Genomic DNA, 26,887 nt, shown 5'->3' with positions numbered 1-26,887 from the left:
AGCAACAATTCACTCTTTTTTTTAACATGCAAGATATTCTTGTGGCATGTGTAGACATAAATAGTCAGTATTAATTACAACCAAGATGAGTGGAGACTCTTCATTGATTTGTCAAAGTTGAGCTTAAAAGCATGCTTTTACATATTGGTAATGAGCTTCCTTCTATTCCAGTTGGGGATAATGTGCATTGAAAGAGTCATACCAAAACATGAAAATTTTACTAGAAGCCATCAAGTATAATGACTCTCAATGGCAGATTTGTGGTGACTTGAAAGTGGTTGCACTGCTATTAGGTATGCAGTTAGGGTATACTAAATATTTCTGCTTTCTCTATGAATGGGATCGCCGAGCTCGTGCGTCTAATTACAGTAAACATGAATAGCCCACCAGAAAATCTCTTCAATGAGGTATAAAGAACATTAAGAGTGAACCTCTAGTTGACTCTAAAAACATTCTGCTCCCGACCTTGCACATCAAGTTGGGTCCTATGAAAAACTTTGTCAAGGGAATGAATGACGATGGTGACGTGTTTAAGTACGTAAGGCAAAAATTTCCTTACTTAAGTGATACTAAAGTAAAGGAGGGCATCTTTGTAGGCCCACAGATTCGAGAGCTTTTTAGAGACCATACTTTTGATGGAACCATACAAGGTGATAAGAAGTGTGCATGGGAATGTTTTAAGACAGTCTGTTTACAGTTATTAGGGAACAAACGAGCAATAAATTACAAGGAGATTGTAGATAGCATGTTGTCATTTTATGAAAAACTTGGTTGCAACATGTCATTGAAAATGCATTTCTTACATAGTCATATTGACTTCTTCACCAAAGGTTGTGGTGCAGCAAGTGATGAGCATGTGGAGCAATTTCATCAAGATATTGCCACATTTGATAAGAGGTATGCCGGAAAGTGGAGCCCTACCATTTTAGCAGATTACTGCTGGACTGTCAAATGGGATGTTTCCGAGTATGTGTATAATCGTATGGCCAAGCGATAATGGTCATCATCTGAATTTATCTCTGAACAAAATATGTAATTGTATATACAGTAGATATGGACATTTAACATTTGTTATCCTTTATATACATTTGTGACTAGTTGATGCAGGTCGATAGACACACAAACACACACACAAAATTCTAAAGAATTTTGTGTGTATGTTTGTGTGTCTATCGACCTGCCAGCGCTTTCTTTTGGTAAGTCACATCACCTTTGTTTTTAGATATATTTCTCCCATGTGGAATGTTTCCCTCTAATATATATATAACATAATTCAAGTAATTATTCACTTAAAATTTGTTATGCTGGATCTTGGAACATGAATCCATATTTAGTTAGTGAGTTATTTATACAAAAATACAGATTAATTTTTTCAAAAAACTAGTGCTAAATATTTATGAACATGATGATTTTGTATCATTTTATACTGAAATAAACATAACTAACTGAAAATCATGCAATTTATACACATTCGCTTCAAATTTGTTGTTCAGTGTTGTCAAAGTAAGCAGTCACTAAATACTAGTCGTCAAAAACCTTTATCAGTTCAGAACTAGGACGCAGACTGCGCAGGAAAAAGGACTCAGATATAAAGTGACCTAATCTAGATTCTCCAATAACGTGACTCTTGCAAGGTATATCCGTCAAATGAGTGTATTTACGTATCTCTGATGGAAAGAGAATATGAGTCTCGCAAGATTTTTCCGACAGATGAGTATATTTGCGATCTCTGACGAGAACACCGTTATAACGGAAAAATTAAAAATTCCTGTCATGATATATATCGCGATTAGCTGTTACAAATAGCGGTTTGTTGCCTAAATGATAAATATTGTAACCTAATTTAAAAAAAAATAAGCCTCGGATCAAAATTAGACACACAATGACGCATGCGACACAATTCGTACCTTCGCGCGTACCTCAAAGGTGCACGCGTCTAAGTGCATGGATTCTAAGTTATGCGTTTGTTCGCTCACTTTAAAATCCAATGAAGTTAGTCACTCACATAAAATTTGTTGTTTCCTATTTTATTCATGGGTTTACAACGGGCCCAGACGTTGGCGATTATTTTTAAAATTGGAAAACACCTCCCAGCTGCGGCGCAGTTACGTATGGCACGAAAAGAGGCTCGACTAGCGGAAGGTTAAAACACTAAACAAATGGCCATAGGCATATGCTGGATGGTTAAAATATCTACATTAGCATAAAGACATACAGCATCTTTTTTTTACGCTAGGCAACGCAAACCGGCCACTTGTTTGCGTGTTTCTTACACGGTTAATTTTCCGTGACGAAGGACGTGTAACCGTATACAGAGCATTACTTACCGGTTACCTGAAATATTGTCAAGTGAAGAGGCTCATCATGAAAACCGGGGGAAATTGTTATAATCGTATCTGTTTGTCCACTTGGCTACTGCAAACCGTAACACATTCAAGGTTAAAAACATTACGTAACGAATACATGAGGACTACGCTGTGTTATTTGTGGGGTCTTCTGTTTATCGGCAGTAGCATTCGCTGTACGCTAAGGAAAGAAGTACCTACACACGACTTCCACGAATGATAGCCACAGTACAATTATGATCGTTACGCGTGCCATTAAGTTCAAATTGTTCACCATTACAAAACCAGCTGCCAATATCAGCTCTGGAGGACGTCTCCTAATGAATTAGTTTTTTGTATTATATGATACTCGCGACAGTGAAGATTTTGGAAGTGTTCAGAAACAACTTCGTTTAGATGCACGAAAAAGGGTAGTTACAAACTTGTGAACCTTACCAAGTTAGGCGTGTGACCGGCATTTTAATTGTAATTCATTTGTCTCTGTCTTACTCGAAGAGTTTAAAGGTCAAAATAAACTTTCCAAGCACACAATCTTGTTGTGTGTAACACAAACAGCTTTCACTTTATTAATAACTTTGGTTCCATGCTACTATGTGAGCCTCTCGCCACCCCTCCCACTCCTTACTCCCCTTTCCTCATTATTGAGCGAACTGATCCTAAGTATATAACTATTTCTCCCACATTCTGAGTGAACAATAATCTTACTTGAACTATGTCTGTCTGTCTGGCAGGGCAGGTTGCAGGTTCAGTTTGCAAAGATATTTTCCTTGGAGGTGGACAGCAGCAGTTGCTCTTCCCTTATCCTTGGTGGGTTATGTCCTTTCATCTGTGCCCCTTCCTAACTTCATACATACTAGTCCCCTAACAGTGCAAGACTGATCTTTTAAGTTAGAATTGTAATGTAAGTTGAAGAACAATAACTATTTTGTACACTAGCCTGCATTGTACTGGTGAATACTCTGCCTATGATCCAACTGTTTCTTGCCCAAATTAAAGCAGGACAATGATGAATAAGTAACTCTTCAATAGGTGATAGTAAATGAATTCACTCAGAGATCTGTACATACTGGAAAAATCTTCAAGACGATGTAATGAACATTTCCCCATAATTTAAGTTGGGCAGATATCACATTTCACCAGTTATAAAGTTGGTAGCTTGCATACTAATTAACAACAGAGATAATCTATGCATTTGTGGAGTTCTTACTAATACATACAGAACTGGCAAAATTGTTTGCAGGATGGCTTTCAAAGATGACAATTCTCAAAATTGAAAGATAGGCCTACTGTAAATTTTCTATTTCACAAAAGAAAAGACTTATCTCTCTCCCATCTGTAACATACAAGGTACTAACAAAAATTACACAAAAAAAGGAATCTGAATCAAGCAAAGGAAGAAGCAGGCTCTAGAAGTAATCTATAACAACATTGGGCCATACATAATTTGTGAGTGAAATTACAAAATGGAGCAATGAGTATGAATTACCACTTTAAATGAAATTAATATGCTATACAGAGTGTCTTGCCTTGGGAATAATAATAATAATAATTTACATTCAGTAAATTTTGCAAGGACTAAATAACAAAACAGTTTTAGTCAGTACTTTCTATCTTTGCAAGGAATATGACAATGCAATTCACAATATTTTAGCATAAAAACAAAGATTTTATGACATTATCAGTACTGGTATAGGTAACAAATCAAGTGGCTCACTTTATTCTGAACAAAAAGAATAAAGGGCATTGTAGTACACAATTAAATTCAACAATCATAGACAGGGACTTTTTTTTGGGGTGGGGGTGGGGGGCTGTAGACATATTTAATGGAGCTGCATGAGGTTCAATATTAGGCCTCTTGTTAACATGTAAATGGGCTTCCATTTAATATACATCAAACAGAATTAGTTCTTTTTTATTTTAACACAAATATTTTAATGATTCCCAACTTCTGCAGCCACAGACAACACTGTAAATAATGTGTGTGCAGGATATTCCAATATTTTGGGCACATGTATGTAACTAGAGAAATATGCCTTAGAGCTTCCTAAACAGGCCAGTTCAATAATTCCTGCACTTTGTGACAAGCACTGATCAGACACAAATCCACAAGTCAATATTTTTTGCCTATTTTTGTTCAATAATTTATTATGAATTTTTAGTAGCTCTTTTCTTAAGGTGGAAGTTTTCATTGCACAAAAGCTTTCTATAAAAATAGTATAGGGTACTCACTCACTATTATCTTGTAGATGGTTGGTTATTTATAACATTAAAATTGTTATAAATAATCCATAAGAGTTCAGGACAAATAATAATATCGATAACTACAATACCAGAAGAAAAAAATCCCTTCATACTCTTAATTAAGAGTTACCATTAGTTTAGAAAGTCGTGAATAATGCTGCAAGCAACTCTGGTTACTTTCCTAATGATTTCATTTGAAATATGTCTGCTTGTGTCTGTATATGTGTGGATGGATCTGTGTGTGTGTGTGTGTGTGTGTGTGTGTGTGTGTGTGTGTGTGTGTGTGTGTGTGTGCGTGCGCGAGTGTATACCCGTTCTTTTTTCCCCCTAAGGTAAGTCTTTCCGCTCCCGGGATTGGAATGACTCCTTACCCTCTCCCTTAAAACCAACATCCTTTCGTCTTTCCCTCTCCTTCCCTCTTTCCTGATGAGGCAACAGTTTGTTGCGAAAGCTTGAATTTTGTGTGTATGTTTGTGTTTGCTTGTGTGTCTTTCGACCTGCCAGCGCTTTCGTTTGGTAAGTCACATCATTTTTGTTTTTTGATATATTTTTCCCACGTGGAATGTTTCCCTCTATTATACAAATATACAGTTTGTGGGAAATGACTTATGTTAAACACAAAAGTGGAAGCAAAAATAAACTTATTGACGGTAGCAGGAAAGCACTTTTAGAGCTGATAAGGGATTTGCGAATCTTAATTAAAGACTACAGTTGAAAGGCACATAAAAGACTGGCAATAATTCAAATTCCTTTCTTCTGCATGGTAACTGGCCATGAAGATTATTTTTCTGATTAGAAACTTGTCAGAAAGAGCTTGGCACAATATGGAAACTTTTACTGGTTTCCACAAGAATGCTGTATAGGACAGGAGCAAATGGAGACAAAATTAGGCAGAAATACTTCCATATGAAGGAAGACTTGCTGTGAAATGGCTACCAGTTAGTCCCAGATCCTAAAGGTATGGTGAACACCACATGAGGAATGGTATAATTAGTATATGGCTCCAGCTTACACATACAGATTTGAAGACAAGTGTGGTAATGCATAACATTCTCTGAATTGAAACTTCCTGGCAGATTAAAACTGTGTGCCCGACCGAGACTCGAACTCAGGACCTTTGCCTTTCGCGGGCAAGTGCTCCACCATCTGAGCTACCGATGCACGACTCACGCCCGGTACTCACAGCTTTACTTCTGCCAGTACCTCGTCTCCTACCTTCCAAACTTTACAGAAGCTCTTCTGTAAAGTACTGGGCGTGAGTCATGCATCGGTAGCTCAGATGGTAGAGCACTTGCCCGCGAAAGGCAAAGGTCCCGAGTTCGAGTCTCGGTCGGGCACACAGTTTTAATCTGCCAGGAAGTTTCATATCAGCGCACACTCCGCTGCAGAGTGAAAATCTCATTCTGGAAACATCCCCCAGGCTGTGGCTAAGCCATGTCTCCGCAATATCCTTTCTTTCAGGAGTGCTAGTTCGGCAAGGTTCGCAGAAGAGCTTCTGTAAAGTTTGGAAGGTAGGAGACAAGGTACTGGCAGAAGTAAAGCTGTGAGTACCGGGCGTGAGTCGTGCATCGGTAGCTCAGATGGTAGAGCACTTGCCCGCGAAAGGCAAAGGTCCCGAGTTCGAGTCTCGGTCGGGCACACAGTTTTAATCTGCCAGGAAGTTTCATATCAGCGCACACTCCGCTGCAGAGTGAAAATCTCATTCTGGATTCTCTGAATTGTTTTGTCCTGTTCAAAATAAGAATGATTTGTGGAGAGTAAGGAATAAATCATTATAGTTGATTCTTTAAAGCCTACAGCAATAAGTTGATATAAAGAGTGAGCCATACTAGATAGGAACCTAAAGGAAAAAAAAGGAGACAAGGGGGGAGGGGAAGGGGGGGCCCACAACAGTTGGTGGGCGGGGGGCAGTGGGAGGGAGGGGATAAACGAAGAATATGTAAATACAGTGTGTCCCAGGAGGAATGTCAATATTGAGGGATACGACAGGAATGATCATTCGAAGCAGAAAAAAGTCTAGTAAACATGGGCTCCATAATGAATACCTTAAGAGCTATGAGCACTATTTCAACTTTGATACTGTGGAACACATCCCTTCTACTGAACAAATGATCATGCTCTTAGCTCTTAAGGTATGCATTTTAGAGTCCACTTTCACTAGACTGTTTTGCTTCGAATTATTATTCCCTGAATACTGGCAATTTCTCTTGGGACACCCTTTATACAGAATGCTTGGTTCTGAGTATGACAATACACATAACACATTAATCTGTATCCGGGGAAGAAAAAGCACAAGGGATGACTTCATTAACATGCAGACTTGGACATAAGGTACGAAATAATTTGTTCACTGACAATAGCACAAAAGGAAAACTTCCATCAATACTATGGTCAGTATGAAGATTGTATTCAAAAGAGCTGTTGGTTCTATTGGGGATGGTGAGACCTCACTTTAGAACCAGGTAATCCAACAATTATGAGAAGAGTTAACTTCTATTATTAAATCTGAATCACATTTTAGAACTTGGTTCCTTCCTCAGTAAGGAGTAAGGGTTAGAATGGGGAAGGTTAAAAAGGAAAGAATGAGAGTGTCTTACACACAGTGAGGACAAGGATAAACAAAAATGAAGAGGGAGGTGTCAGAAAGGGTAGGAGGTCACAGATAGTACATGGGTGAGCACTGTGCTTACCAAGACACACACACACACACACACACACACACACACACACACACACACACACACACACAGATATATATATTTGTATTAAGCTGGCAATTGTAAAATTATTATTGGGTGTATTAACTGTTCGTTGAACTCCCTGGAACTGGATCACACCATGAATTGCAGCCCTTTTATGTACTGTGGAAAACCAACAGCGCATGTGCCATAAATCGTTGGTGCTGCCCATTAATGCAACTGAAGATACAGTTACCCAGTAGGAAAGCCGGCTGAAATGATGAAACATTATCAAATGCTTACATCGATACATATGTCAGCTGAGTCAAAGACCACTGTTCATCACAGCAAGAGCTTCTACAAGGAGGAGATGGTTGAAATTGTATGGAAGTTTGATGAACATAAGAAGGGGACAATGCTGCGTGCACTTGCTTTTCTGCAGAGCCCCTGTACCCAAAATATTATACCTAAATTTGCAAGATTAATTTGTTATATTAATAATCAAAATGGGCAACAATATTAAGAAGCATGTTAGTTTTGCCTTAATGACAGGGCACATTCATTTTTCTTAAAGATATCTAGGGAATTGTTGGATTGATCTCCTTAGGCACTATCAGACTCAGTACACAGGAGCATGTTCACTTCTCAGTCTTCAAAATTTTGACTCTGTTGTTCTCGACCCATGACATCTGATTATGACACACATCGATGGATTGTGATTAATCTTACTAGTGAAGAATTTGATGAAGCCAAGCTATCAGTTTTGAGGAAGCCCTAAATTTTGCTCCCACGCCAAGAACCACCCCCCCCCCCCCCCCCTCTTAAGAAGGTCACTGAATCCTTTCCAATCTGTGGAGCAAGCAGCGCCCAACCTTCCTGAGGATCTAGCAGAAGAAACCAGGAAAGAGGTTTTGCATGCACTCCGTTGACCTCTGCCCTGGTGGGGTAATATCGCCTCTTCAAAACAACTCCATTTGTGTGTCTTTTGGTGAAATGACGTATATTCAGCCTGTTGCTGTTCTTACATCAACAAGTGTAGGAATGTCATTCTTGCCCACAGTAAAAATGTCATTTTCCTCAGGGTATATAAAAGATGATTAATGTAACGAGGCTGTAGGAAGCTAATCATAACCTCACTGGTATCTTCATTAACACTCAAAACACATCTAAGCCATGCAACAAACCCTATGATATCATTGAGGTATGAGTACTGTTGGTTCCATGTTAGGTATTCATTTTTTGTGTCTGGTGAATAGAAGAAAACCTTCATCCAGATTTTATTATGGCCAGTGGGAATACCGCAGTGTAACTTTTAGGTACATGCAACTGTGCAAATTGGCAAAAACCACTCTTGCAGGAGAGATACTTCTTTGCCACAACCCTTTTTCTTTGTATAATGAAAATGACAAGTGCAATGTTCCTGGAACACCATTCCAACAGCTGTCTGGGTATACTATCTGAAAGTTTTAGACACGCAGCAGGCTGGCATTAGCAGGATGTCTCCTAATGGTACCAACGATACCATAACATGGTCTTCTGCCATGTTATGCGGCAAGGAAATGCCACTCTGCACAGACATTGAAATTGCCCAGATGAAAAGATATGTTTGCAATATTCTTGCTGTTTTTATACTGGGCTGCAGTACCATTTGAGAAGTAATAAATTTACTAGAGTGTTCTATGGAAATGAGATATTATGAAGTTAACCAAATAATGATGGAAAAGATGAACACTCACAGTGTCATGTTTGAGGCATTCTGATGTGGTGATAAATGAAATGGGTTTCTGGATGCCTACAATAAACAAAAAATGGATGAATAGTGGCCTATGCATCATTTCTGTGAAACCCTTGGACCTCATCGTGAAACACAAATGTATAATTCTCTACAAAATCACATATAACAATGTACTCATTGTCACAAAATGTCACTTTCACATGTTAAAGAAATTCAGACTGTTAGGTGGCTTTGAAGGAGTGCAGCAGCGACAGCTTTTTAATTAGTTGATGACATTTTCCAAGAAGTCTTCCGCAGAAGACAAGCGAGTGTGCAGAGTTGTTCTGTCTGTATATGTCAGCAGTTTGTGTGTTACTTCATTAATACTATTTTCATCAAACAACTCTCCCAGGTATGTTGTGAAAGAATGTGTACCTGGAGAGTTTTCACATGCTGACATATAATATTTTGGCTGTGTAGGATTGCATATAATGTACACCAGGCAGTATTTGTACATGTTGACAGTCAGCATCACACGTCAACTCTTTCCATCTGCAACATTCCAACATGAACTTCACATTTTGGTGAATACTACAAACACACACTTTGGGTACCATTCGCACCAGCCAGCACACAGTACTTGGATCGTAAGTGGCAAAATTTTGATAATTCTATTGTCAGCCCTGGACGTATATCTCTGAATACTTTATGAAGGTTATTCAGGTTCCCCGACACCAGTTATTTTTACTTATCAACCCTGGAACCATTTCCCCGACAGTAACAAAATCCTTTTTCCCCAGGCAAACAGTGGCTCATCTATTCTCTGTTACAAAATTCGATGACACAGTTCACAATGAGTTCCCTTAGGACACATCTAGGTATTGGAATAGGAGTTGCTAAGAAACCACTTTGACTAACTATTTTACTTTTCTCAATAAATAGTTTTGAGGCCCCAAATTAAATTTCAATTCTTCGAATGCTCCAACTTTTTGGAAGAAGTGTCAACATCTGGATCTTCTCACTGCCTATGGTGCTAGTACTTAACATCTCTTTCAATTGTGTTATAATTTCACATTCCAAATTTGTTTCACCCTCCACTTTTTCTCCAACACTGGGTACATATTTACTCTGAAGTACCTCTGACACTTTCTCAAGCTTTTTCTGTGTGTATGTTTTCTTTAGTTTGGAGTACCTCTGAAACTTTCTCAAACTTTTTCTGTGTGCATGTTTTCTATCTGTCTCCTCTCCTTCACTGGGGATTCGCCAAGAGATAGCAGACTGTGATTTAATGCAACCGATCCCTATCTGTTTCAATGTACTTGGGATGGGCCCTTGTTAATTTTTTCCTACGCCTATCACATATTTTGCGGTCTGTCATTGTGCCACTGATCTTACCAACCATCAACATTTACACTTTACATAGACTTTTCTTGCATATGTTGTGTCTATTTTCCCTGAAGCAGTTACAGCAGTACACAATCCTATCAAACGCCATCTTCACCTGGTAAATTTGTAAAGGCACAAAAAACAACACTTTTGCTACAACTTCCTCTGTACATGTAGTATCCACAATGTCATCCAAGCTTTGAACGAAAACACTTCACTAACACAATTTCCTATCTTCTGACTTAACAGTCAGGGAACAAGACTGCTTGCTACTGGCCTGTTCCTTTTGAAAGATTACATGAGATTGGTCAAAATAAAAATTCGCCTCACAACTTTACCTGTAATTATTCGAAACAAGAATACTTGCTGCTATTGGCCTCTTCAGATTGCCTGCTTAACGGTGAGTGGTGAAAATAAAAATGCTTGTTATTAGCCTGTTCACCTCGCAAGCTGACCAGTAATTAGTCAAATTAAAAATGCTTGCTATTTGCCTGTTCACATTGCTGCCTTACTAGGTGTTACTATCATGTCATTTTTTTTTTAACAGTGAAAATGTTTTTCAGTAGTTTATGTCATTTTGTTGCAGTTTGTATTGCTTTATTGTATCACATGGCTGTACGTATTAATTTACATCAGCTAATACAAATGTCATTACAACTTGATTGTTTTGTATGATCGTGACATGTTTTGAAGTATTCAAGGTGAAGGGTCAACGTAACAACTGAACTGTGTACATTGTTTAAGTATGGTTACATTGGGTAGCATTTAAAAGCCTTTTCCCAGTCATTTCCAAATTTACCTGTTTCACTATTGCGTCTCTATTATAACAGAAATTACAGCCGTTCCTGTCAGCAGTGTTTTTTTTTAATTTTTTTTACACACACATTTTCAGAACTTCAGGTGGCCATAACTTTTGTTGTGTAGTTGTGCTGCAATTCTGTAATTTGGCCTTTGTCATTCTCTCACCATGTACAGCAAACATACCAAATTTGATGAAAATCAGAAATGGCCAAGTTGAAAATTGTACTTTTTTGCATTGAAGATCTGCACAGGGACTAATATATTTTCATACAATTGTTGTCTGCTGTACAAACACACGCAAGGAGGGCTTACACCTTCCCGGACCCAGAAAGCTTGACTTAAGAACACCTCAAGCTCATGTTCACACAAAATGGCTACATTGACAAACAGGTCACTTGTTTCTTAGAGAGTTTGGACCAGCAGAAGATCAATGTAGATCGGATCAGTTACTGTCCTACCAGATACTGTGTGGGGGTAGTGGGTTGATGGGGCAGGGGGGGGGGGGGGGGCACATCTTCAAAGATAGGAAGGGTTTTAAGGAGATTTAATATTAAAACTATATTTCATCTGTCAGAGTGTCCCTTGGCTTGATAAAAGATTGTCTAGGATTGAGGAAGTCCAGCATTTACCAAGTCTCCTGCCATTCAGACAATTCACTGTTTCCAAAACACGTTTTGAGCACCACTGCCACGCTCAGTTACTACAATCTCATAAATTTGCAATGGTGGAGCATTGTCAAACAAAGGGACACAGAACGGTGTATGTTGAAAGAGACAGATAGTTGCCCCTGCATCTCACTATTGGGCTGTGTATGAAAAGGAATCAATCAAAGTTAAACTGCCAGATAACATTATAGATACAAGGGCCTTAAGTGAAATGTGGAATCCTATTTTAGCTGACATTATTAGACAATGGTCAGTGGCTCAACCAACAATATTGCCTTGACATACTTGTTCAAAAGCAATTCATCATTTCTACCAGCTACCAGCACTGGAACTTCACTTGTGTTATGGAGCAGCAGCAGCAATTATCTAGCACTGTTGGTGTTCTGCAGTATACACAAGGTCCTCCATTCAGGGAATGTAAAAAAGCTGAACAGCTGGAGCTATCAATTGTTGCTGCATTGAAGAGACTGCCCAAGTTTATCATGCGGGCAATATGTACTCAACTATCTCGATTTCATTGTCTCCACTATTAGTGACTGGAAAACTTTTCACAGCATGAGCAGTGTCAAATGCATCTCTTCAGCCAATCTCAGCCAAAATCTGAAGATCCCAGAGGCTTAAAATTTGCTCGCTCTGCAGCAGAAGTAGATCAACTAGGAGTAATGGAGCTCTGATACAGTGTGATTATAATTAAAGTTAAAATTTCAGAATGCTGTAGAAACAACACCACTGGTCAGAATGACATCAAATTACAACGGAATATTATTGGAGAAGGGGGAAAATGTATGGCAGAACAAAAAATTGTGTGAAAATTGATCAATAGATGGCGCTGTATGTGTCAGAATACGTAAATGAAAACACCTGTCATGCACACGACTCTTTGAAGTTGGTACAAACACACCAGGTACATGGCTTTTCCTCTTTTCACATCTGCAACGTTCGCCATGACTGTCTCAATGCAGGCTTGTACTCTGCTTGTAAAGCTGTATTACAAGAATGATGAGTGTGCAAACGTTGCTCTGCACAAGTTCCGGACACTGAAGGGTTTGAAAAAAGGTGTTGGTCCGATGACTGCAATGGTCTCAAGAAAATTATTCCGAAATTCCAAAAGACAGACTCTTTTGGTGTGCAGTCTGGTAGAGGGAGGAAACGAATTGATTCGACATCAGTGGAACCAGTGGCCACAGCAATGCAGGAGGAGACATGTGGTGGTGTGCAAACAATAGTGCATGGAGAATTGCCCGAACATTGAACATACCCGTGAGCGCAGTGCGTGAAATCCTACAAGACACCTTTCTTTGCTATCCAGTTGATTCCTGTTGACCTGCAAGCAAGAGAGATCTTTGCTTTAGAATTTCTTGCTCACACGGAAGTGAACAACGATTGGCCATGGAAGATTTTGTGGCCATACAAAGCCCACTTCCATCACCCAAGATGTGTTAACACACAGAACTGTCAAATACAGGCAACAGAAAATCCACACGCAAATCAACCAGTACCATTTCATCCTGACAAGGCCACTGTGTGGTGCAGGTTTACAGCATCATTTATCACAGGGCCATATTTTTTCAAAGACACAGGTGCTTCCAAGTCCTGTTACCAGTACAGTCACTGGTAAGCAGAATTAGTGTCTTTTGTGCAACCACATCATTCCAGCTCTCCGACAGCATGGATGTGTGGATGAGATCATTTTTTATGCAAGATGGCGCACCTCCGCACATTGCAAAATCCAGTTAAGCAGCTGCTGAAGCACCATTTCGGAAATGCTAGAATTGTCAACCGCCATTTCCCTACAGCCTGGCAATCTAGAGCAGTTTCAGGATGTCGTGGATACAGATGGTTGTCACATTGAGCAACGTTTATAACCTGGAATATAAACATGGTACGCGATTAATGAATGTTATCCACTCATGTGGAAATTAAAATGTATTACTTTCAACAATTTATTTGTTATTTCTTTCATGCATGTCCTTTCAACTGTTTCCACGCAGTTTCACTATCCTACCTTCTAGCTTTTCCATGGGGGCTCTCTCAAGTGGAGAAAGTTGTATTATGGCCACCCTGTACTGTCTTAAGCTTAATGGTTTTTGCTATGGCTATTGTGTAAAGAGTCTCACAAAGAGCTCTTCTCTGCAGAATAATTTTCTGTGTTATGAACTAATCAACTTATCACACCATATTTGTTGCAGCTGATGGGAGGATAGCCTTCCCATTTAGGCATCTGAGGACATTTAACAATTGTGAAGTTTTGCAGATGCCATGTCCTCACCAAATAAGGTACCCAAACTCTTAAAACTGTGTATCAATAAATGCTATATGAAGTGTGGAGTTCTGCAAGCCACTATCAGAGTTAAACTTCAATAAAAATAAGAGTATGGTGGCCAGTCAACATGCTCCCATTGAACAATTAGACAGAAGAACAAACCAAGGGCAACCAGATTACTCTTGCACACCAATTTTGTCAGTATATTGCCCAAGGGTTCTGAAACACACACACACACACACACACACACACACACACACACATACACACACACACACACACGAAATACATGAATGAGAGTTTTCAATGACAAGTCATGTCACATGCTTCATGGAACAGAGATACATTGGCATATATGGCGACATATTCCAGAATTTCAACAATTGCTGGGACAACATAAGCAAGTACTCACAATCTGAGTATGTTTTGTGCTATGCTCCAAGACTAAAATTACAACTGGAATGTACTCATTGCACACGATAATGAATCCATTCTCAAAGGGCATGTTCATTCAAACACAATGATTGTCTTGCTTCAGAAGGACGAATTTTGCTTTTCGTGCCAGTGAGTCTCAAGCTCTTCTGCAGATTTCCAATCTTTACCACAGCACTTCTACAGGATCTTCAAAATTTTACTGGGGACCTATTGTAGTGTAGCACTGTCAAACAGTTAATGGAATTGAGTCTCTTTCGGATTTCATTTATTTTTTTGCTTCATGACCAAAATATTGTTAGTTTCACTGCTGTTAGTGTATCCAGTTCTACTTTTGCTGTTCTACTAACCTGTGGCAGATTGCAGACCATATTTCATACTTAATTGGGAGAGTTACACAGCTAATAGTGAAAGTAACCCAGTAATAAGCGGTTAGAAACTCAAGAAGTTACAAGAAAGCAGCTGAAATGTTTGAACTTAAGCAAGTTTAAGGAAATAAAAATTCAACTGCCTTGGAAGAACACGTAACAAAAGAAATAAAACTTCAAGCAATTATTGACTTGGTAAACTGATGAAGTGGCCATAACATATGGGTATGTACTAGAACTGGGAATGTACATGCAGACATGGCCAAGGATAACAGAAAAGACATTGGAATTAATATAGAAATGATTTTTTTAAAAAAACTACACTAACTCACTCAGAAGACATGGTTGGATTTCAATCTAAGTTCGTACACATTTACATCATTGGTCCGTAGACCTAGGTAAGTGGCACAAATAGTTCATGTTGTGTCATCACTGTGGAGGACATTCGGATGCTATGTAATCATGTAAGACAGTATTATCAGCACCTGACACAGTGGGTCTTCATTTGGCCATCTAGATGAACTGGGCAGTATCCAGATGTGTTGGGCACTCTGATGTGACAGTGGTCTGATACTGGACTGCATATGAACATGAGTGCGAGCATACACAAGGTCAAGATTCTGGCCGACGACATCTAACAACAAGAGAGGATCACATATTGTGCATGAAGTACAATGCAATCCAGATACTTATGCACCTACCATCCAAAAATGAGTAATGGACTCCCTACAACATTCTGTGTCATCCCACACCACTAGTCAGAGACTAGCAGCAGCACAGCTGGGGAATTACCATCCCATGAGTAAGTGCCCATAAACACCACAACACAAACGGCTGTGTCTGGAGTCATGAGTAAGCGCCCATAAACACCACAACACGAACGGCTGTGTCTGGAGTGGCGCCATGACAGGAAGCATGGACTGTTGGTGAACGGCGTTACACTGTGTTCAGTGATGAATTGCTTTTCTGCACTACCCTGGATGATTACTGTCAATGAGTTTGGCACTAAACTGGGGAGAAGTCCCATTTTTTCCAATGTTTTGCAGAGGCACAGTGGTGTTATTCCTGGCATCATAGTATGGGAAGCCATCAGGTATGACTTCAGGTAATGGCTGGTAGAGACTGAAGAGCCTCTGATGGCACAACATTATGTCAGGAACATCCTGCATCCTCCGGTGTTACCTCCCATGCAACAGTATTTTGGTAGTGGTGATGGGGTGATGTGGTATTCCAGGGGGCAGCAAGATTCCCAGATCTGTCCCTGATAGAACATGTGTGGGATCAGTTTGGACATCGACTTTGTCCCGGTGTCAGTATCCAGGATACAATGGACAGGTACAACAGCTGTGGGCCAGCTTGCCTCAGTATATTATACAATGGCTTTATGGTACCCTTCCCACGCAAATCAATGGATGCATCCCAGGCCTAGGTGGGAGGGAGTCATACTGATAAGTAGGCCCATACTGCAAAGTTCTTTGTAAATAATATCACGTACCCTCTCGACTTATGAAGTTTCATTTCATTCTTTCTCCTCTTCTGGGTGCTTCACTTTGTTTGACACTGAGAAATGAGATTATCCAGATATGTAGAAAACCTAAACAAGGGGTCCTTGTAGATTGTAGAGTTTTCAGTTTTGTACAAATGTGTGTATGTTTTATGTATCACTGTCATTTCATTTGGAGTCAATATAATTTCTTTACTTTTGACAACACTGACTGCAATATATTTTTGAAGTCATGAAGGCAGCAGGGATAAAATACAGCAAGTGAAAGGTTATTTGCAACTTGTACAGAAACCAGACTGCAAACATGTGTGGAAAGACATGAAAGGTGAGCAGAAACTGTTAATGCAATAAGATGAAGTTGTTGCCTATCTATTGCCCATATTAGCGTATTCACTCTGTATAAATTAGCTAGCAGTAAAGGAAACCAAGAAGAAATTCAGAAAGGGAATTAAAAGTTCAGAAAAAAGGAACAAAAATGCTGAGGTCTGCCAAGGACACTGTAATTCTGTCAGATAAGGTAAAGAACTTGGAAGATGTGTTGCACACTGTAGACAGGATCTTGAAGAAAGATTATAAAATGAATGTCATGAGCAGTAAAACAATGCACACAGTGTAGTACCTTAAATATAGTGATAGTCAGGGAACTAGATTCATAAATGAGACAATAAAAATAGACGAGTTCTGCTATTCGGGCAGCAAGACAATTGACTATGTCCAGTGTAGAGAGGATATAAAATGCAAACTGACAATGGCAAGTGAAGTGTTTCTTAAAAAGAGAGACCTTTGTTTAAGTGTTAGAAACTCTCTTCTGTAACTATTTCTCTGAAATGTAGCCTCATATGGAAGTGAAATTTTGGTGATAGAAGAAGAAAGTAGAAGCTTTCCTTTTGTGCATAATGGTCCACAATCTCTGTAAATATTTCTAATGAAATCTTTTCCTGCATAGGCTGTTATTTTATTCCAAAATAAACAATTCATTTCATGTGATGTATGCCAACACAATGACAAAACCCACATGGGGTTGCACTTTTTCCGTTTTACATATGACCAAGAGCTCAAAAGCTACTAAAGAGCTGTTTCTGTTCTGCATTTCTTTGCACCACATACCCCTATGCCATGCCCAATCCCTTACCACAGGGAACACAGCCCTGTGGTAGGCAAGGTGTGAGACCTGCTCAGTCTATCCACCAACACTTTCTACTCTAGTTCTGTCACAGGCTTATCCTAACCCATCAGGGGCAGGTCACTTTTGAAAGCAGTCATGTCATAAACTAAATCTGCTGAAAACACTAAGCAGCTTATTATGTTGGTATGACTACCAACCAACCGTCAACATGGATGAATGGCCAAAACCAAACTGTTGTCATGAACAAAGTTGACCATCCAACAGCACAACTTGCAACTGAGCATAAGGTGCTCAATTTCAATGGCTGCTTCATAACGTGCACCATCTGTATCCTTCCCTGGACAATGCAGACTGAAGTTATCCTCACATCATTTCCTTCATTCCTGTAATCATTCTGGACTCAATCTCCGGTAGCCCACAAACCCCACACCTTCCACCCAACAGTTCCCTTTCTTCCATCCTACCACTTCACTTCATGTAACCTTCAGCATACACCACTCCCCACCATCCCTGACGAACCTGCCTCACACGCCTATCCTGTGTACCTGCCACCCCTCCCTCCTGCATTCCTAGCAGACAAACCAGTTGCCTCCCTCTGGGTCACTAGCCCCCCCCCCCCCCCACCCAATCCTTCTCCCTGCTTCCCCCCTGACCCCCCCCCTCCACCTCCACCTAACACTACCCATGTCACAACCTAGTCCACCTGCCAAAATGCAGCACTGGCAGTGTTCACCAAGCCAGCACCATGTAGGGACATAGTCAAGTGTATTTTGCTCTAACTTGAAGATGGATCACTCTGAATGCAAGCAAATTTTCTTTCTTTTTGTATGTGCCTATTGATGACACAATGTTTCTGCTTTTTGGTAAGTGGTCTCCTTTAATCAAAGTGTATTTACATTCTACCGAACTGTCCTACAACATTGACACAGCGGTCGGCTGGCTTCCCTTTATTTTTTACATTATCCATGCAGAAATTTGCTTTGGTGTTAGACTTCAATATGTGATAGTTGTGCCTGTACATACTATGGTTGCATGAAACTCTTATTAGGAATGTAATTACATGTTGCTTCATATGTGGAATACATCAGAATGAAAGCATAACAATTTTTATTGTCAAGTAGGCTGATAATGACAAAAGGGGTTAAATAACAAAATAAAGTGTTTATTTCAAAATAAAAGAACAGGCTATGCAATCAATCCTTTAAGGTAGATGTTTTTGAAATTTGGTGCTACAGAAGAATTATGATGAATAACTAATGAAGATTTACTAAAATATGTCTATTTAAAATGCAGCTAAAACATACTTTATAAGTAGTGCATGTAACACAATGAAAGATGATTTAGAATACTCAAGAGTAGGCATTAAGCCCTCCTAGTGGATGCCGACTTGTTGGAGGCACCTTCAGTGTCAGATGGGAGGGTTTGCGTCTTGTGTCGGAGTCAAGAGCTGTACCAGTGGCAGCATAGCTACTGGCAGGGTCACCCAAGACAGGGAGGTCTTGACAGAGGTGCCAGACAAGGTGTGTCCCACAACATGGGGCAGAGAGGGCTCTAGAGGTGTAGTGAAGCCAACTTCCCTAAAGGAGTAAACTTGGTCCTCCAAGTTGGGGGTTGGGCAAGTGGCTAACCTGTTCAGATACCAGGCAAACTGATTAATGGAAAATGGACAATGACACAGCACTGTTATAGGGACATGAGGTTGCAGAAGACACTGCCTAAGTTGGTTGCCATAACTGGAGGTGTACTGCGAAGTCCAGAGAGGAATGGCGGAAAGTGATCAAGGTGGCCCAGTCCCTTCCTGGGATGTAGTGCCAATGGAGGAGGAGGAGGAAGAAGAGTGGGCATTAATAATAGAAGGGGACAACTAGAACACCATATCACATTACAATACATAATCACAATGTAATGGTTTTACACGTAAATGTGCCAGTACCAACAGTAAATGGTAGAAGTGTCTTTGTCATTCTCCTGAGCTCACATCTCACGCATCAGAAGGAATACTGACTCAAGTTTTCCCGATGGACTGAAGGGAAGATATGCAGACTTGCATTTCCCTGGTCCTAGAGTCATCAGTAGATGTCCATTGTGTGTACCATGGTGCAGTATAAAATTATGTTTTGTATTATAAGATATTTGGTGCAAATTGTGTCCGATTGTACAATAGGGGCCAACCAATTGAGACAGTGCAGTTGTTCACCCAGATTATATATTTGGGACGAAACAGTTGCTCTGGCCGGCAATTGTGATTTACATTGGAATGCCACGCATGGGGGCCCGGGATCAATTCCCGGCTGGGGCGGGAGATTTTCTCCCCTCAGGAAGTGGGTGTTGTGCTATCTTCATCATCATTTCACCCATTGTGGCGTAGCACTCAATAAGACTTGCACTTGGTGGCCCAACTTCCCCCCTGGGAACTCCCAGCCACTGACACCATACTACCATTTCCATTTACATTCTAATTTACAGTTTGTGTATTTTCTAAATCATTTAAGGCAAATGGTGGTATGGTTCCTTAGCCAAGGTCACTGCCAAACACCCTCATAAAACATGTTGTTGTTGTTGTTGTGGCCTTCAGTCCTGAGACTGGTTTGATGCAGCTCTCCATGCTACTCTATCCTGTGCAAGCTTCTTCATCTCCCAGTACCTACTGCAACCTACATCCTTCTGAATCTGCTTAGAGTATTCATCTCTTGGTCTCCCTCTACGATTTTTACCATCCACACTGCCCTCCAATACTAAATTGGTGATTCCTCGATGTCTCAGAACATGTCCTACCAACCTATCCCTTCTTCTAGTCAAGTTGTGCCACAAACTTCTCTTCTCCCCAATCCTATTCAATACCTCCTCATTAGTTACGTGATCTACCCACCTTATCGTCAGCATTCTTCTGTAGCACCACATTTCGAAAGCTTCTATTCTCTTCTTGTCCAAACTGGTTATCGTCCATGTTTCACTTCCATACATGGCTACACTCCATACAAATACTTTCAGAAACGACTTCCTGACACTTGAATCAATACTCGATGTTAACAAATTTCTCTTCTTCAGAAACGATTTCCTTGCCATTGCCAGTCTACATTTTATATCCTCTCTACTTCGACCACCATCAGTTATTTTACTCCCTAAATAGCAAAACTCATTTCCTAATCTAATTCCCTCAGCATCACCTGACTTAATTCGACTACATTCCATTATCCTCGTTTTGCTTTTGTTGATGTTCATCTTATATCCTCCTTTCAAGACACTGTCCGTTCCGTTCAACTGCTCTTCCAAGTCCTTTGCTGTCTCTGACAGAATTACAATGTCATCGGCGAACCTCAAAGTTTTTACTTCTTCTCCATGAATTTTAATACCTACTCCGAATTTTTCTTTTGTTTCCTTTACTGCTTGCTCAATATACAGATTGAATAACATCGGGGAGAGGCTACAACCCTGTCTCACTCCTTTCCCAACCACTGCTTCCCTTTCATGCCCCTCGACTCTTATAACTGCCATCTGGTTTCTGTACAAATTGTAAATAGCCTTTCGCTCCCTGTATTTTACCCCTGCCACCTTCAGAATTTGAAAGAGAGTATTCCAGTTAACGTTGTCAAAAGCTTTCTCTAAGTCTACAAAAGCTAGAAACGTAGGTCTGCCTTTTCTTAATCTTTCTTCTAAGATAAGTCGTAAGGTTAGTATTGTCTCACGTGTTCCAACATTTCTACGGAATCCAAACTGATCTTCCCCGAGGTCATAAAACATACAGGTATTAATATATTCAATACGCATGTGTACCGGAACTACTTATTTTTTTTTCATTGTATTATGATGACAAATCCCATATCATTGCACGATGATCACTGGCTGGGTGGTTGAATGAAACTATGATTCTTATGGCACACTTTTGCTAAAAGAAAGGACTGGCTGACAGGACACATTCTAAGGCATAAATGAAAAGTCAGTAATGTTGTGAGAAGTAAGAGGAGTGACCCAAGCTACACAACAATAACAATATTCCACTGGATGTACATTGCAGTAGTAGTGCAGAGACTAAGAGGCTTGCTTAAGTTAGAGTAATGTGGAGAGGGGCAACAAAGTAATCGCTGAAATGAAGATCATCATCATCATCATCATCATCATCATGGTTTCATTAACAAGTATTTGTTTTCCATTTCCCAAGTTAGTGTCTAAAGACAACTACAAGGTCTGCTGAGGACAGTTTTGTGATATGTAACCTCCTTGCCAGATCTTTTCATCAATTCTGGATTTCTCAGTATCTAAATGATGTTTAATGACATCTGTAGCAGTGTTGTGTTTGTTCTTCAGTATTTTAACATATGATTTGACCAATGCTTTATTTTTCAAGAGATATATTAGTAAACATTTTGATAAAACCTGCTCAAAAGCTTTCTCAATCACAATGAACCCCTAGAAATTGGTATCTCATACTCACTGCTCCATTCTATAAATTTCATTCACGATATGCAACTGGGCCATTCTACCACACCAGCTTCGTCCTGTGTTGGATTAAAATCCATCCTGCTTTTCCATGTGGTTTATAATAATTTTGGTGAATATATTGTACATCGCTGAGAGGAACTAGTTTACAGAGGGGCTCAGTACAGCCACCCTCCTGTTTACCTTTCACCTGTTGCTTCATAATCTGGGTTGTGAGTAACTGAATCCACTTTCCCTTCTTCCCTTTTTTCCCCCCCTCTCTTCTCCCTGTTAAAGGAACAAAGTTCCGAAAGCTAGGATAAAAATTTTCTGTTCTGTTCTGTGTATCTATCGGCTATACTGAGCTGAGGTGAGTACTGGCCAGCCCCTCTATTTCTTTGTTAGTATTTGTTTCACTGACTATGCAGACATTCGACAAAGTTTTGGAATGCTATTCATTATACCTCATCACATCCTCTTAAAGACATTTCTAAGAGATTCTACCACGTTTCTGTTTCTGCTTAAATTGTATGCTGTGAGGAAACAATTTTTGAAGCTGTCACTTTCTCTTGGCAACTACCTCCTTCCATTTGAAATATTCTTTTCTTTTGCCTTCTTTTTTTCTGTGTGCAACATCTTGCTGTTTGTGTAAGTGCCAGCAATGAATAACTTCATTTATCAATGCCAATGTAAATATTATTTTCCAAGTTGATTAATTTGTTGTTTTATTTAATCAAGTGTCCCACCCTATTACTAACAATCTCACATAACATACATTTTTTTTCTGCCTTATAGGTTCACATCTTTTCAGTTTTGTATATCCTTTTGCTCTGAATAAAATGTTGAAATGTGTGTGAGATCTTATGGGACTTAACTGCTAAGTTCATCAGTCCCTAAGCTTACACACTACTTAACCTAAATTATCCTAAGGACAAACACACACACCCATGCCCGAGGGAGGACTCGAACCTCGGCCGGGACCAGCCGCACAGCCCATGACTGCAGCGCCTTAGACCGCTCGGCTTTGCTCTGAATATTACCATTTTATGAGAACTTTTAAATTTTCAGTGGTTTGGGATTAGTACATCATGCACATTTTTAAAATAGTTGTTCTATTTGATCCTTGTCAAATCCATCTACAATTTATTTTCTTTTGGGATAAAAAGCATGATGTTCTCAGCAAATTTTGCTAGTGTCCGATCATTGCCATTTCTGCTGTCATGCCTTCTTTCCCCACAAAAAAAACTTTTCATTGAATTTTTGTCCTACTCTTGCATTAAAATGTCCTCATCTAGCAGGGGGAGGGGGGAGACCTGCTGCTTTCATAGACTTAAATGACTGGCATGGAGTATATTTTGTTTGTTAAAACAAGTCATGCATATCCCTTCAGTATTAGTAACATTAAATATTTAAGATCTGTACAAATCAGATTTCATTGAAAACCTATAGCTTTTTGCCCATTTCTTAACGATGAGCTAGAACAAATGTGCAAATAGCAGGAAATCTTGAATCACCTGACGGTTAATTGGACAGACTCTTCATCATGGGTTAAATGGTGTTCTGCCTTTGCTCTCTTTTTTGTACCTTGGTGACAGCAGTATTTTTGAATAAAGCAATCTGACATGCCAATCAAAGACAAATGACAATTGAATGAGTTTCATGTGAAAAAGATTGGTCTAGTTGCATCCAGCTGGCTCAGATTTCATAGACGGAGTGATGTAATATGCTCCTAGTTTTTGGGTGTCTAAAGAGCCAGGTGAGATGGTGGTTCATCATCTGGTCAGTGTCTTATTCCCAAAAACCTGGCAAGTGTTGCACTGCAATATCACTAATTGGGTCGGTACAACTCTTAGCACTGTTCAAGAAGGGAACCATTGCTGCCGCATTCCAAGCATTGACATGCTGTGTGTCGGACCAGATTTTTGCAAAAGAGCAAAGGAATGTTTGTTTATTTATTTTTAAAGAAAAAAGGGGGGGGGGGCAGTGGTGAGATGGTTTGATGGTCATGTTTCATATAGAGAAAGAATCTTATTCAGCCATTGGATGGCCCAAGATACTAAATCTTTTCCCTTCTTTTTCCCTTTCAGTCTGAGAAAGTAACAGTAAAGTGTTCCACCACTGCTACAGCCATAGCCCTCAGTGTTCATCAATTGTTAATATGGCAGTTCCACCATCTTCATTGACTGCAAAACCTGTGTTGCAAGAGTGGAAACAATGGATACTCCCCAAGGCATGTTCTTTTAGAATTGATTTTGCTCTTGAGTAGGGTTTTCTGTTAGTGAGTTACTTTAAAGTTCCACACAGTCCCATACTTGTCCTCAACAGCTAAGATACATTACATTATATTATTTTATATTAGTAACAGTCAACCAATTTCACAGAGTGTGGTCTCATGGATGTGGAAAGAAGTCAAAGACATGCATTTTATTTGAGTGCAATATAATGAATTTACTTAACGTTATTAAATAGATAAAAAAAATTTCAATAGTGCCTGTATAATTATTCTTCAAGGGAGTAGAAGTTGTTGCCCAACACCGTTCCTTACTTCAGTCTTAAATTCCATCTCATTATCTACAAGACATTACTATGCTCTCGTATGTTGCATAACTTGGGTACCCATGCATCCAATCCCTTCCTGTACTAACGTCAACCCCCCTTAAACATCTTTGCAGGCTTGATATTAAGCCTAGAGTTATATTCATGTTATGAAATTGACAAAGGATACTACTAAACATATAAAAGCCAACGCATTGTGAACTAGTTACCAAATTAAGTTTTTTAAAGAGGTTTTGGCACGACATTTCAGAACTAATATCAGATGTAATTTTTATAAATGTTTCCATATTCTGAACATATTATCCCCAGAATCATTATGTTAACTCATAAGTCAATGGAAATATGCTAAAAACTTATTTTTTTAAATCACACCCAACAGTAACCACTGTGCTGCAAATCTAGCTGAAATAAGGTGCTCTAATTATTGAGTGCGAATTTTCCAATTAAGGCTGCAATCTATCCGCCATGCCAACAACTTAGCACTTCTATTTCATGTATTTCAATATGTGAATAAATGTTTTTATATCTTGTGGAGTTCAATGAGAAGAACTTAAATTTATGTACTGAGACTTGTCAAAATTTACCAATAACCCATTTGCCTCACACTATCTGTCGAGGTTTTCAAATATTTCATTAGTTGCCCTTTTAACAAGCTATGGGTATTACTTTTTACTTCTGTACTTGTATTTAACAATACATGTGGAAAATCTTTACAAATACTCAGAATAAAACCTTGTGGTACAACATGCCCGACTGCTACAAATTCTGATAGCCTGTTGCTATTTGATGACTTGGAGTTGAGCTGGCTGCGCTGTCCTGTAATATTTCAATTCAATTTTTGCAGAGGATATTTTAGTTCATACAAGCAAATTCCTTAGCCAATAACACAAACATTTCCAGCAGTAATAAATTCAGATTTACTGATGTTACTGTATCATCTGTTTATACATGATGGGAATGGACGAAAATACTGGCAATACAGTAATTCTTTACCAGTGTTTTACCTCATTGTTCGTGAAGTGGTTTGGCAATAGTGGACCCAAGTCTGGCTAAAAAAAAAACACTATGAAGAAATTGATATCTTAAGTAACTTAATATACCAATATTATAAAGCTCGGCTGAATATAATTTGATTATTTTACTATCAATTTCATCATAACCGCTTTAAGAATGATTTTTAAGATATTTTGTAATCTTTAAATCTCTTTTGAAGGCGTATTATGCTGTTGAATTGTATAAAGTTTGTTAAGGAATATTTTTCTTAAGAAATACAGGCAAACTACTAAGGAAGAGTGCAGCCTTCAATTTTTGGCTACTGACACAAAAGATTACTGAAAATGTGTGCAAATTTGTGGATAGTTCTGATCATGACATTATCTCAATCTTGCTACATTTTCTTTCTTTTTTTCTTTTCTTCTTGAGACAACATATATTTTCATGTCCTGCTTAAAATTTATAATGTGATTTAACCCTGCCATCATTATGTTCCTTGTAACTTTACCAATGATACAAGCAAAATACTGTGTGCCATGACCTCTTATCTGCTTTCATTTTATTGTTTCCATTATGGCCAGTGTAGGTCGATACCAGTTAACATTTTGTAATTGTGTCAAATGGAAATAAAATGACACCATTTAGTTAATCATATTCTTGAATCACAAAATGTCAGTCTTTCCAAAAGTAATTGCTTCACTGACGCTAGATGTCCACAGCAGACTTTTCAGTGTAATAGAGTTCTTTAATGCTTTGGCAGTGCATTTTTGCAGCTGCACTCAACAAACCACTTCAATTCAACTTGTATTTATAAATTAAGCTGGGCAGCATGTGCTCTTACAACATAAGCAAACAAAAGTCCTACCTGCACGGTGTAATTGTCATGCAGACTTTCTTTGCTCCACTGTATATATAGTACATGGAATATAAGGCATCACGTTGAAGGTGATAATCTTGCTGTAATATATGTTGGGATCGCTGTTGATAAGATTAAAATCACATCAACATTGATGTCGGAAGAGACTGAGCACAAGCTCAGATTGGGAAAGGAAAGAGGAAGAAATAAATCGGACTTGTTCAAGGACCCATTCCAGTTATTGAAAAGGGTTTATGAGAATCACAGAAAATTTGCATTTTTACAAATACTTTGGCTTAGCTGCCCCTTCTTCCTTCCACTAACTGTGCAACTCTCTATGCTTATTGCCATCACCATAACATCATTCTGAAAGAAAACCACAAAATTAAGGTAATTGTATCATCAACCATTATTGGATACCCTTCCTGGATTTTACTGTTTGTAAATCATTATCACAGCCTTCTAAAGGAGTTGTCAGAAGCACTGAACTATGTCTCTGTAAGTTGGGTGAAGGAGCACTTAAGAGTGTGCACCAAACTGCTT

At 39.1% G+C, this 26,887-nt stretch overlaps 1 protein-coding gene across 9 annotated transcripts in view; it reads right to left on the bottom strand.

Annotated features, from left to right (window-relative positions):
- LOC126475450 (D-aspartate oxidase) overlaps window positions 1-26,887 on the bottom strand; it is a 245,700-nt gene that overhangs the window by 99,811 nt on the left and 119,002 nt on the right. The window contains exon 1 of one of the 9 annotated variants that reach the window (XM_050103318.1): window positions 2,328-2,484. The exons of 3 other annotated variants lie outside the window; for them this stretch is intronic. Coding sequence is in view for 1 of the 6 variants with exons in the window: in XM_050103317.1 (XP_049959274.1) it covers window positions 2,006-2,007 (2 nt within the window). In the remaining 5 variants the exon portion in view is untranslated. Of the gene's footprint in view, window positions 1-1,446; window positions 1,469-1,536; window positions 1,680-2,005; window positions 2,026-2,327; window positions 2,485-26,887 lie in introns of those variants that run through there. 5 more of the 9 variants (XM_050103321.1, XM_050103317.1, XM_050103323.1 and 2 more) reach the window with 5 other exon arrangements.

Source organism: Schistocerca serialis, chromosome 4 (assembly GCF_023864345.2).
Source record: "Schistocerca serialis cubense isolate TAMUIC-IGC-003099 chromosome 4, iqSchSeri2.2, whole genome shotgun sequence".
NCBI classification, from domain to species: Eukaryota; Metazoa; Arthropoda; class Insecta; order Orthoptera; family Acrididae; genus Schistocerca; species Schistocerca serialis.
Note: the sequence above shows the minus strand (reverse complement) of the source record. Positions and strands in the feature narration are given on the sequence as shown.